The sequence below is a fragment of the Styela clava genome, chromosome 9 (genome assembly GCF_964204865.1).
Source record: "Styela clava chromosome 9, kaStyClav1.hap1.2, whole genome shotgun sequence".
Lineage (NCBI taxonomy): Eukaryota > Metazoa > Chordata > Ascidiacea > Stolidobranchia > Styelidae > Styela > Styela clava.
This window is the reverse complement of record NC_135258.1, coordinates 7,759,791-7,772,751: the sequence shown is the minus strand read 5'-3', so window position 1 is coordinate 7,772,751 and position 12,961 is coordinate 7,759,791. Positions and strand designations below refer to the sequence as shown.

At 36.6% G+C, this 12,961-nt stretch overlaps 1 protein-coding gene across 1 annotated transcript; it reads left to right on the top strand.

Moving 5' to 3' along the window:
• The first annotated feature begins 4,564 nt into the window (after nt 1-4,564).
• LOC120338792 (uncharacterized) lies at nt 4,565-12,116 on the top strand. Its single transcript, XM_078116399.1, has 9 exons — nt 4,565-4,651; nt 5,934-6,099; nt 7,428-7,517; nt 8,615-8,733; nt 9,206-9,383; nt 9,773-9,891; nt 10,161-10,454; nt 10,653-10,737; nt 11,969-12,116. Coding segments are annotated over exons 1-9 (1,107 nt in total). The 5' UTR covers nt 4,565-4,596; the 3' UTR covers nt 11,970-12,116.
• Nucleotides 12,117-12,961: the final 845 nt, after the last annotated feature.

Sequence of the window (12,961 nt, the reverse complement as noted above, 5' to 3'; positions counted from 1 at the left end):
TGGAGACAGTAGCCAACAAATGGATGGGAAATTGACGTGCAAATTTTGAAAAATTTTCGGGGTTCATCAAAGAGAACGCGGCAAGGTGTTCAGTGCGCAGACGATCGCCTATTTGATTCACCAGAATGTCACAGCATTCCTTTGCAGACAAAATCAAACGCTGCGTTGTTTGCCCGCGGCGTAAAGAAGCACTCCATGTGTCGTCGTATTTTATTGTTTCCCGGATACGAGATACAGCATCGCAGAAGTCTAAAATACACGACTGCACAGACGCTCTATCCATTAGCCTTGACTGCAATGCGCCGTATAATACATCCACGTGATAGAATGTTGTGGAGAAAAAAGCGAGAAAAAATGAAAACTCACCATCTTCTAGCAGACGCTTTAGGCCTGCCGCCTCCCTCACAGAGCGTTCGTCCCAAACCGGAGAGCTCTGAATGCCATTGAAACACTCAATGAGCTCAGACCCAAATTTGGACACGCCCTGCACCACGCGTGATTGGAAGTTCCAACGTGTTGGTGCACAAGCTGGGAGACGGCGGCTACATATCTGGCGAAGGAGGTCAGAGCGCTTCGGCGAAACGGAAAAAATAAAGAAAACCCCGAAACATTTGCAAAAAATATACGGACGAGAGGGGCATCAAGACAAATATTTTTAATAACGAGGTTAAATTGGTGTGCATAACAATGTAAAAAATGCGCATGAGGAAAATCTTCTTTTATATAAACTTGAACACCATGTTTCTACCCACTCATGACTGCCGCGCCGTCATAAGTTTGAGCTATCAATTTTGACTTCGCGTTGTAAGGCTGTAACACTTTTTTCAGTACAGCCGATATCCCGCAAGCCGTGCGATCAACGATTGGTACAAAGCTGTGAAATCTCTCGGTATGTTTACCATCTTTCACAAACCGAAAAATCACAGCCAGTTGGGAAACGCACATGATGTCAGTTGTCTCGTCAGACTGAATCGAAAGGAACTGGCAATTCTCAATTTCCAGAGCCAAATGTTGTAAATAAATTTTATACATTGAGTCGAGCAAATCATTTTGGATATCCTTAGATGGGAGCTCCCGAAGTATGCGAACCAAGATGGCGGACATCGGAATGTAATATGTGTACTAGGTTAGGGTTAGGCCATAATTTTAGGTATAAATACTACGGGAGGCTCTTGGCTAGTCTTCGAACTAATAATAGGACTAAAATAAGGAAAATTGGAAAAAAATTATCGCCTAATCCTAACCTGTTACCCATGTTACGTTCCGATGCCCGCCATCTTGGTTCGCATATTCGGGAGCACCCTTAGATGTCCCTTTCGAAACAGTTGCGTCATCAATATGATCTCTCAATACTGTATCTAGGGATGCGGTGTATTCCACCATATCCAAAAATACCCCTCTATTAGAAGAGCCAGCCCGTTCATCGTGCCCACGGAGGGACAGCTCGTGACAACCAATGAACTTCAAAACATCTATCAATCGACCGAGTACATGGCGGCTTTTCTCGACGTTTTGGTTGTGCCGACGAATAGAAACCGCGCGTCCTTCATCCAACTGTGCTGCAATATTAACATTTCCGAATGTTCGGTATTTTACTGCATTGTCCAGATGCTCCATAGAAGATTGATGATCCCTGGCACGCTCGAAAAGATGTTTAAGATCTCTAAAACCAAATTTACACCAACGTGAGTCACGGGCGGTAGCAAAAAGTAGGCAATAAAAACAAAAAAAAGGGGATTTTCGTCCTCGCTGTAACACAACCATTCGTGTTTTTTATACCAAGTTTCTGCGCAGAATGTACGCCGACGCTTTCCTCCGTCATGGGATTGTTCCAGTGAACAATTTTTTGGGTGATAAGGCCCAAGACGTTGTACCTCTAATTTTTGTTCCAGCGAAAACGGAGTGCGAAGTAGTGCATCAACCTTATTCATTATGAAGTCTAAGGCTAAGAAATGCGAAGCCGGAAAGAAGTGAGGAGCTCAAAAGGAATGTGGAAAATCGAAAGCCAATGGACTAAAGGTCTCTAACTGATTCAAATAGCGAAACAAGCGACAAAAACAAAGGCGAGGAAACTTTCAACTCTTCAAGCAACCAACGAACAAGAAGGAATGCGTGAATATGTCAACACGTTGTTGTAAGAAACGTCGGCATTGTGTCGTCATCATTTCGGGGCTAGCCCCGATTTAGAGCGATTTAGTAAAAGAAACAGAAAACAAACGAGACAAACGCTGCGAGTGGAAGATAAAAGAGAGAATACGATATACAATGAGCAACCGGGGCAAAATCGGCGTCGCCCCGTCGACGTTCGGCGAAGGCTTTGCGAGCGAAAAATGAACCATGTCGGGAGAATATGGCTAGTGTAGACAGTCTGTGCAACCGATATTGAGGTATTTTTCGAATATTTTTTATTATACCGAAAAAGGTTGGCCCTATTGACGCGTCGCCACTGGACTATTGTCAAAAAACAGTGTTTTTCAACACGATTCAAATTTTACTTATTTTCAAAAATCGAAACATGGTTCATTTGCATCCAGTAAATATCACAGAGTGCCAAACAACGAACAAAGGCAATAATTTTAAAAGGCAATACGACCTCAAATAATCAGCTAAATTTTAGAACTTCTAGTAATATGGCTGAGCATGTTATAGTCATTGCAGACAAAAAAAACGAAGGTGGCATCGAAGTCTACAGGAACAAAGAACCAAATAAAAAGCATGAGCTATATTAATCATTTCATTTTGCTGCAATTAGGTGAAGATGAGTATATATTCATATTCGCATTTCCAGTTTTTGGTCTAGTGAAACATATGTTATAAGATGACATCACATATATGTGTAATTTTTTTTACCCCAGTATTGATTACAAATTTTGACATTTATAATAGGCGTTTTCTTCACTTTGGCTTTCCAGAAATCGCGTTACCCGCGATACTGACATCTAAGATAAAGATAGTTTAATTTGTTTGCCTTACATTTGCTTGTCACGAAAAGTGATAACGGAAGACGCATATAGCTTGGATTGACGTAATAAGATATTTATTCTATAGATTACCAAAGTATAAGGAATAATTACTCAGCCAGCGATAAACTTAGGGTGAACCTTCATTAGCACGTGTCAAGAAATACAGCGAAAGCCGGAAAACATCTCCGATATTCTGTACATACCCCTTACTATAATGCAAAAAAATGTAAGATTTGAAAAAAACACACCCGCCCCTTTTCAAATTAACAAATTAGTAATTATCCAGTTCGGGTTCGGGTTAGGAATTATTTAAATTTATAGCGTAAACTGCATTCCTGTCCATAACCCTAACTGGATACTGAATTTTTTTCATTTTGAGCAGACGGGGGTATTGTACAAAAGATCCGTCATCTTTAACATTGAGTGTAAAATATATAGTGGAAGCAGAATTTCTGTAAATCAGCCTATTTCGTAGCACATGTGATTAATATCATTATTCAAAAATGCAGCAAGTCAATAAAGCGCAAAAACCATCACATAATGCGTACATAAGATGAAAAGTTTGAGAAAAACACACCCGTCACGTTTTAAAATAACAAATTAGTGATCATTCAATTAGTGTTCGGAATAGGAATGATTTGAAAATTTGCATTTCCAGGGCAATCTGCATTTCTGCAGAAATGCAGCAGAAAATTGGGAAAACAATTGCTGACAACATAAACGCAAAAATCATCACATAATGCGCACATAAGATAAAAATTTGAGAAAAACACACCCGCCACGTTTTAAAATAACAAATTTGTGATTATTAAATTAGGGCTCCGATTAGGAATGCTTTGATAATTTGTATTTCCAGCGTAGTCTGCATTCCTGCAGAAAACTGTGCAAACAATTGCTGACAATATGAACGCACAATTTCCTCACATAATGCGTACATGAGATAAAGATGGCCTATTATACTCAGCTTTATCAAGTTAAGGCAGATGTGTCATTCCCATATATTCCCTTTATAAATACCCTTATGATGATTATTGTGAGCATTTCGGAGGAAAGACGGTCTTATTTCAATGATATTACTGTTTAGAGGCTTGAGATAATTATATCGAAATTTGTGGGCTTGATACAACGTTGACATGTGCTTCATTACATCATTATATATTTGTTGCATTTCGATTGCAAAATTTCCACCTGTTTCCTGTATTTAATTCTTACGTGTTTTCTCATTTTGAATTAAAATTGTTGCCCGATTTTAAATCGCGTCTACTCTTTTGTGTTTTTGCCGAGTTTTTGTTGGTGGGTGGACGATTAGTCGTACGATTTTTGATTTGTCCATGTTATTTCAGATATCTGTGCATTCCGTTTCTCCTCTTATTTTTTGTTGCTTTAATTTATGTCTGAAGACCGCAATAAAATATTTGATTGATTAATATAAACTAAGGTAAAAATATTTTTAAATTCTCTATACCATGATAATCGATAACTATGGTATTTGTTTTATATAAGGACTTGAGATCTTTTGCAGGCGTTTATTGCGTCCACGCCGCTTTTATAACTCTCAATAAGTAAGTTGATTGATTTTTGATCGCAACATCTGTTTTCAGGAAATAACTAGACTCCCGGTAATCAGACTAAAATGATGGACTTGAAAATTATTTGCCTTCTTCTTGTGGTTTCGTTTGCAAATGCAGGTTCGTTGGTTTTATTTTAGTAAGAAGTTTTTGCACATAAATATTTCTGAAATAAACCCTTTCATTGATGCAACTTATTATCTTTTACAAATCTCAATTCCGAATTTTTCTTAATTGTTTCTATATTCGACAACTTTTTGTGGTGTTTAATTAAATATGTCAGCAAATTTTAGACTTTTAAATTTTCCTAATTGATCTAAGTGGAGGCAAAAGGAAGAAGTAAAAGTATGACTAATTCTGACAATAATGGGTACTAAGCCCCTCCGCCACACATCGGGGAGTCGGCTCTTAGAAGAGCTCTGATCTAGATGCATATTTTTGCGACAACTTGGGTTGAGCTACGGTTTTCTCAAGTTTTGTGTCTTCTATGTTGTAATGTTAGATCTATCTACCTGCTAACGCTCGAATGATCCTGTAACTCCTCATATTATTTACGTCGGCGCCTGCCAGGCTCTGAATGAATTTGTTCAAATAAAATAACAGTGTAAACGCGAAAGTGGTGAGCATAAAAGTAAATAGTCTTCTAGTGACTTCAATCGTCTTTGAGTACTGAATACTTTGAATTTATATAAATATGAAGAGAGCTCTGCTCAAATATATGGACACTGACGCATAAATGAAAGTAATCGCCTTCTAGCGAAAAATACAATCTTTATTCACTGAAAATTTCAAAGCCACTGGTTAAAGCGATTTTTTCATAACGATAGGATGAGGAATTCTAAAAACGAGACAAACAAGAACAACAACAACATAATTATAACAAAACGATCCACATATCTACTCTGTGTCCGATAATTCACATCAAGTTGTCAAACTATATAATTGGACACGTTTAGTGGCCATAACGATCGTTTCAAAATTTTGTTGTTCTTGTTATTTTCTTTCGTCATTATCATTAAAAAAATTGCTTTTCTCTTCGAATACTGGACCAATTGCTTTGGAATTTTCAGTGGTTCAAGATTGATTTTTTGCCAGAAGGCTATTACTTTCATTTATTCCTGAATTTTCTATGAATCTTATGAGATCTAATATTTCATCCAAAATTGCGCTGTATTAATTTTTAATTATGGGAACACAGTTTATAATCCGCCAAGCGTGACGGCTGACTGTGAAAATTCTTGCGACTGAAAACCCGGAACTTTTTGAGGGTACGGTACCGGTAACGTCAAAGGTAAACACTGCTTCGCTCTAATCCACGTGTCCATATTTTTGAGCGTTGCTCTCTCGTTCATATTATATTGGTTTATATCACCTTTGCTTATAATAAATTTACTATGTTCAGAGAAGTACATGACCGTGTACTCTAGTCAACAGGGATTAACGTTTTACGGAGATTCAAGGCCGTGGTGCAGCGCAGTGCAAGCTTGCATAGGAAGATATCAACATTTGGGAATAATAAATAGCGAGACGCTGAACATTGCATCATCAAAGATTATACAGTCTGGAAAGTAAGTAATCATATTGGTTTACTCTGTACTTCCGAAGTACGTGAACCAAGTTGGCGGACACCGGTACGTAGTGTGTGTAACAGGTTAGGGTTAGGCCATAATTTCAGGTACAAATACTATAGGAGTCACTTGGCTAGTCCCCGGACTCGTAATGAAACTAAAATGAGAAAAATTCGAATAAAATTACTACAAATACTATGGGAGTCACTTGGCTAGTCCCCGGACTCGTAATGAAACTAAAATGAGGAAAATTGTGGCCAACTCTAACCTGGTACACATGCTACGTTCCGGTGTCCGCTATATTGGTTCACAAACTTCGGGAGTACAGATTACTCTAGTTTAATCCAATGGTACCCAACCTTTTATGGCACGTGGCCGCTTTCCGAAGGATTTTAGCACCCATGGCCTCGTTGTTCATGATTGCAAAAATGGAGCAATGCACGCGTTGCGTACACTCTAAGAAATCTCAATTTACTTAGGTAAAGCCAAAAGCAACGTGAGTGTCGTCCCTTTCCCGTTTCTTAAAAGTTAAACATATTATAAGGGCGTCTATTTAACCTTTACGACAGTTATCTCGCAGACTTTTGATACTGTCGTTATATAAGTAGACTAAGTTCGGTCGTTATCTGCAGATCAGATGGCCTGCCAACCAGCGAGCTATCCGCGGAGCTAATTCACAGGGGTATTTATATTGTTATTTTGATTGGCCATAAATGAAAACACCCTTGTGAATTAGCCTTATCAGGTTATAAAAGTAGCCAGAACAGGGAATTTTCTTATAAATGTGCAAAAGAAATTGCATTAAAATCAACTTTCGCCTAATATATTGCTCTCTCTAATATGTTCGTAAATGGTGAGTACAGCCAAAGCATAAAATTGCCTTCTCTGCAAAATGAAAATCCTATAAAAAATCATAAGCTACATAAATTCGAACTGAAAAAATATGTAATTAGGAAAAAATAAGTTACTTTCCTGGACAAAAAAGGTATAAATTGAGCAAACAAAAAATTTGAACAATTGCAGTCATTTTATTTTCAGGTGGGGTTACGTGAAACTAACTACTTTTCCTTGCTCTATGCCTACGCGCAGATGGATGCGTATGACGCAAGGATGCTATACCAAGTGTGAAGATGACTATTCTATTTAATTCAAGAGTCTTGCTACACACTTACACAAATATATTTCTGTAACGTTTCGACTGACCGACCGACCGACCGTCTCGGTCACACGAAACGAAATATTTGTGTAAGTGTGCAGCAAGCCCCTTGAATTCAATAGAATGTTATTTTCGTCTTTCTAATTTGTACTTTAAACAATTCAATTTGCAGAAGAGCTTGGCTGGGCGCCTCTGACATGTATACAGAAGGACACTGGATATGGTTTGACTCATCTCAGGTTTATTCTGGATATTACATGTGGTCTGTATGCGATATATATAATTGTTTCCTTATTGTTTTTTCCCCATTTTTCTCATATTTTGTGAATTATGGGTATTGTGGGAATTATGGGTAGCAGGTGTTTTGTATACACAAAACTTTCTTGGTATCCAATGCGCAAAGAGTATCGCAACTGAAATGGAAGCTACTAACTAGTTTTGGATCTTTTATACAAAGCCCCCGCCAACGCTCTAAATGAGAAGGATAGGATAGGATTCGCCTATTTATCCCGGGTGAGAGGAAAGTCGATAAGACGACTTAATCATATGGCGAAATACGGCCTCTCGTCCTGTTATCAGTTAATGTCGGGTATGGGATTAGTTAGCCAGTTATTTGGTTTCCGAAACATTGAATTGAAAATTAATAATTATCCAGTACGGATTAAAAATGCAGTGGGTGGGGTTTGTACAAATGATCTCTAACTTTTTTTGGAAAGACCGGAATCTCTCCGGTTTAGCATCGGCTACCTTTTATTACCCCCTGGGGGTGTGGCGTTCGACAATTTTGGAGGCGAGACATTTAGTCTGCAACGTCACGCCAATGTATAGAACAAACGCGAATTAATTAATTATCATTTTTGTTATGTAATTCCAACTACGTGAGTTTGCGAAGATGTCAATTAGTTTTATTCATTAATTTCCAGCATTTTAACACTTTTCAGCAAAGTCGCATTTTTCAGTGCTCTCGAAGTATGTGTACCAAGATGGCGCATAACCTGAACATAGTATGTGTCCAGGCTAGAGTTCAAATTGTGCGTCATCTTGGTACACATACTTCCGGAGCGCTCATTTTTCAAAATTCACGTTTAAAGTAAATGTGAATTATCTTATTATTCTTTAATACCCCTTTGTAGATTTATATTTTGTTGATACAAATTCTCGAGAGCTACTTTTATTTATGTGCACGAATGTGGGGTTCAAGCATTAAAACAATCAAAAAGAAGGTTTTTGTATTTAAACATAACTTAATTGAACGGTATTGATATTCCCAGTATTGTACATTTTGCATAGAAACCCACACTGCACTCTATCATCCATGGGATATATCCATTTATTCTATTATTCTGCATCGTTATGTAGGGCCGGAGGCGAACCTAATAACGATAACAACGAAGATTGCATGGAAGCAGGTGGGAAGGGAACCTATTATTGGAACGATGAAGGTTGTGGCGATAGCCATGGATATATCTGTCAGATTTGTAAGTTTGGTACTTTTAATATTTAGCCCTTCTAAGTTGAAAGTATAACCATATCATCTTTTTTCTGACTGAATATAAATATAACTTATGAACATAAGTACCAATGTTCTTCAAACAATTTTCATCGCGACCCACTTGGCACGTCCAAATTTTCGCAACCTCCAGGAACTTTCATGAGACCGATATGCTTGCATATTCTAGCACAAAAAATCCAACCTTGGCTCTAATTTGATGATGGTGGTTCTCAGTCCTGATTCCTTCGCGGTCCATCGGGGGTAGGACCTCCAGTTCGGCGAGCCCTGATTTGGACAATGGATATGGGATATAAATGATGTTTTTGAACATATAAACTACCAACATTGAAAAAAGATCGTAAGTTTCAGTCATCAATGGAGTATAATAGATTTAAATTTGCAAAATTACAACAATTTCAAGTTTTATTTATGCAAAGTTTGTCTCATTTGTTTTATAGCGACAAGCCGACAACTTCCCGCCATGTATTCAGTGCTGTCTTTCAGTGACACTATTTCCACCTCCAATAGCCGAACTACCTTTTCGAACGCAAAGCAAGAGTGTGAAAGCAAAGGAATGAGACTTGCTCGAGTCGATAGCAGAGAAGAATTTCAAATTTTGCAAAACCAACTTCCCAGGTTTGCTATATTAATGGATGTGTTCGAAAGGTGTTTCACTAAAACAAAACTAACGTACATGGCCTCACGGCACGATGTAGCTATCCTCCATGTGTTTTTTTGGGAGGGGGGGGGGGGCAGATATTTGCGCTCTAAACGACGCTAGGTACAAGTGGCCACTGATATCTGAGGATATTTCAAAAACAGATTTCCCTACATATTTACTTCGTCGTCCAACCTGTATATGCGCGCAACTTTATCCATGTTAGAAAAAAGAAGAAAACGGAAAGATTGAAAAAAAACATACGTTGGAAATTTTGAGAGACGGCATATCTATATCGTTTATAATAAATGCACAAATCAGAAAAAAATAATCGGAACGTTTTATTTACGCGTTTTTATCACTTTAGAAATTCGAACGAAAAGTACTGGATTGGAACTAAGCACGGGAAATGTGTTGCGATGAATAACAAAGATCTAGAGTTTACTGATTGCTCAAGCACTGCTCTTCCATTCATCTGCGAAGTCGGTAAGTATGATGACGTCATCAAAATTAAAAAATTGCGCACAGTGTGGTGGTTCTTCGATCGCATTTCATCGAAGTCGGGAGTTTTTCGATAAGAAGGATTGGGGGTACTTCAAAAGAGTTGATACTACTTCGTTTTGGCTTTTGTGCAATTGTGAGCTTTGTCCTCTTGTCTTTAGGTATTATCTATCTAAAATGTAAATGAATGCTCAGTTTTCATTTTATACAATGTTTGAAATCACTTAATTTCAAAATATGCATATTTTTCATAGTTTCTCCATATGCCGTTGAAGTCTCTGACGAGTCTCCCAAAATACACGAGAACGACAATCTTCAGATCGATTGCAAGGCATCTGGTTTTCCTTTACCTGACGTATTCTGGTACAAAGATGGCGAACGTATCACAGAACAAACCGACCAGCATTTGCATCAGTCAATTGGTTCCGCGAGTGCTACGCTCAAAATTGACAGAGCACAGATGGGCGATGCAGGAGAATACAGATGCTATGCTGCTAATACCGCAAATAACTTCGAGTTGAATGTTTTCGGACTTCTCATGATGGAAGGTAAAGTAGATATATAAGCTGTAAAGCTCGTCAAATCATTTGAACATAATTGGTTATTTTTGAATGAGCATGCAACTTTTTAGAAATAAAAACATGAGTTTTAAGCAAGCATGACTCTCGCCACATTTTAGACCGAACATGTTAGGGCTTTACTCAATCAGAAAGTTAAATATGTTAAATTTGAATACCTTATTTCAGTGTACACCGAAGGAGAAGAAGAAATTGAACGAGTAACAGAGAATTTAGACTTTTGGCAGAGACTTGAAAATTATCAGAAACAGTGGTAAGCATTTTATTAGATATTCATTGGATCATATTTTATTCATTCAATGTATATGGTTGGGCATTTTCGAATATCTGTTGATTTCACAATCGGATACTTTTTTCGAATCGAATCTTGAATACGTGCTAATATATAATTGTATGTGACACTTTTTTTAATGGGTCCTCCAGACGCATGAATTACTAAAAATATGGAATACATCACTCAGCCAGTTAGCGGAGTGTTCACACATAATAAAAAACATATGTTTCATCAATAACTAACTGGGAAGAGAAGAGTTATACGTCAGAATTTCACATCAAAAATATGGCCTGAATAAAAAAAAATGACGGATTTACCTCGAACTTTGGCGAGCAAAAAAAAACAAGATGGCGCCGATACCAACTTTCTGCATGAACCGATGCAAATAATTTAGGCCTACTATGCCATTCGAAATGACCGGGCTTGTCAATAGGTCGTGTTATTTCATTTTTTTCAACATCATGCAGTAAAAGTTGTATGTCAATGACCAGATAAGTTACTAATTCACGAGGATTGTTGGATTAATAGTTTGTGTTCAAGTAACTTTGTTATTGCATTGATAGAGAATTATAAGAAAATCATAAACTTTGATTCGATTCTCCTAAACCTGTAATTACGCATTTGATACATATTTCATATGCAACGAATATATTTCCACTTATGAGGCAAACAAGGCTCTGTAATACAGTCATCGATATCTATGAAAGGAACTACTATTATTTGAAAGGCATGAAATATTTACCTTCGGTATTGGCCAATTTCTTACCCAATTTATAAACCGTCGGTGTGTGGTGGTGGACCCCATTTTCCATATTGGGCGGTGCAATCGTTAATCATAACACAAAAGTTTGAAGTAAAAATCGAATCTCATGTTACCCGCGGAAATCTTTGAAATAAATAAAGTAAAAGCCTTCTACCGACAACAACAATCTACGAGTTAATCTACAAAAAAAATTTTAGTAGTTATAACAATAAATAAAAATTTGAAAAATATAAACATTAACAACAACAATTTATAGAAACGATCCACTTTGTGACCAAAAATGTATACGAGAACAATGATAAGTTTGGAAAGTATGTATTTACTATACATTTTCTTCATTTTTACAAAAGAAGAATCGAATATAGCTTATAAGATTTGCTTTGCTTAGGTAAGAGTAAATTTCCATCTTAATCATATATATTCATAAATTGCCTTTTCTTTTTTCAGAGCGTCGACATTGAGTATGGAAAAATGTTCTAATGAACAACGTCAATTTTCAATCCATAAAATTTAATTTAATCTGCTAAACCAATCAAAACAGTCAATTATAATGTGGTATAATGGCTTAATAAAAACTTACAATAAATTAAAATGATTATACATTGTTCAGTCAATGATGTACATGTCAGGTAATCAGTCTTATTGCGTCAGCCAGCCCAACACTGCCACTGTAATTTTTTGAAGTACTGATTTGTTGTTAGTGCGGGATATATTGCTGAAAAGAGTAGCCTGGGGTAGACGTATTTTTTCCAGCAAAAAATTTGAAGATTTTAATTTATAAAAACAATCCATAATAGTGAGTTATTTAAACATACAATCAAGCTTCATATTTCTCTTGCAATAAATAAATTTATGTCACACTAATAAAAAGCATAAAGCAAAGCCTTATATAACAGAAAAAGAAAGAAGAACACGCATTTTATCCAGCAAAAAATTTAAAGATTCTAATTAATAAGAACAATCCATGATACTGAGTTGATGTCACACTATTAAAAAGAATAAAGCAAAGCCTTAAATTTCAGAAAAAGAAAGGAGAAAGACGTATTTTTCCCAGCAAAAAATTTAAAGATTCTAATAATTTTAATTAACAAATACACAAAACAATAAGCTCAGTGTTAAATTACATTTTTTTGTAATCATATGCCCAAATGTTATGGAACATTTACATCGAAGGATGTGCCATTTCAAACACAGACTAAAATACGCATTGCCTGGGATATTTTAACAGAAAAGTTTTACATTGAATAATGGTTTAATTCATTTTAAGTGATCTTAATTAATAAGTCATGTCTTATGAATATTAGTCATTCAATGCTACTCATACACGTATTGAATATATATATATATACATGCATTGATTGATCAGAGGTATTATACTCAATGAAGTGAGCACGATAGATACCTAAGGTAGATAGATAGAATTTTATTTCCTGATATATT

Coding starts and splice junctions, on each gene's coding strand:
- LOC120338792 (XM_078116399.1), top strand. CDS start 4,597: ATGATGGACTTGAAAATTATTTGCCTTCTTCTTGTGGTTTCGTTTGCA. Junction 6,100..7,427: donor AAGATTATACAGTCTGGAAA/GTAAGTAATCAT, acceptor TTCAATTTGCAG/AAGAGCTTGGCTGGGCGCCT. Junction 10,455..10,652: donor CGGACTTCTCATGATGGAAG/GTAAAGTAGATA, acceptor ACCTTATTTCAG/TGTACACCGAAGGAGAAGAA.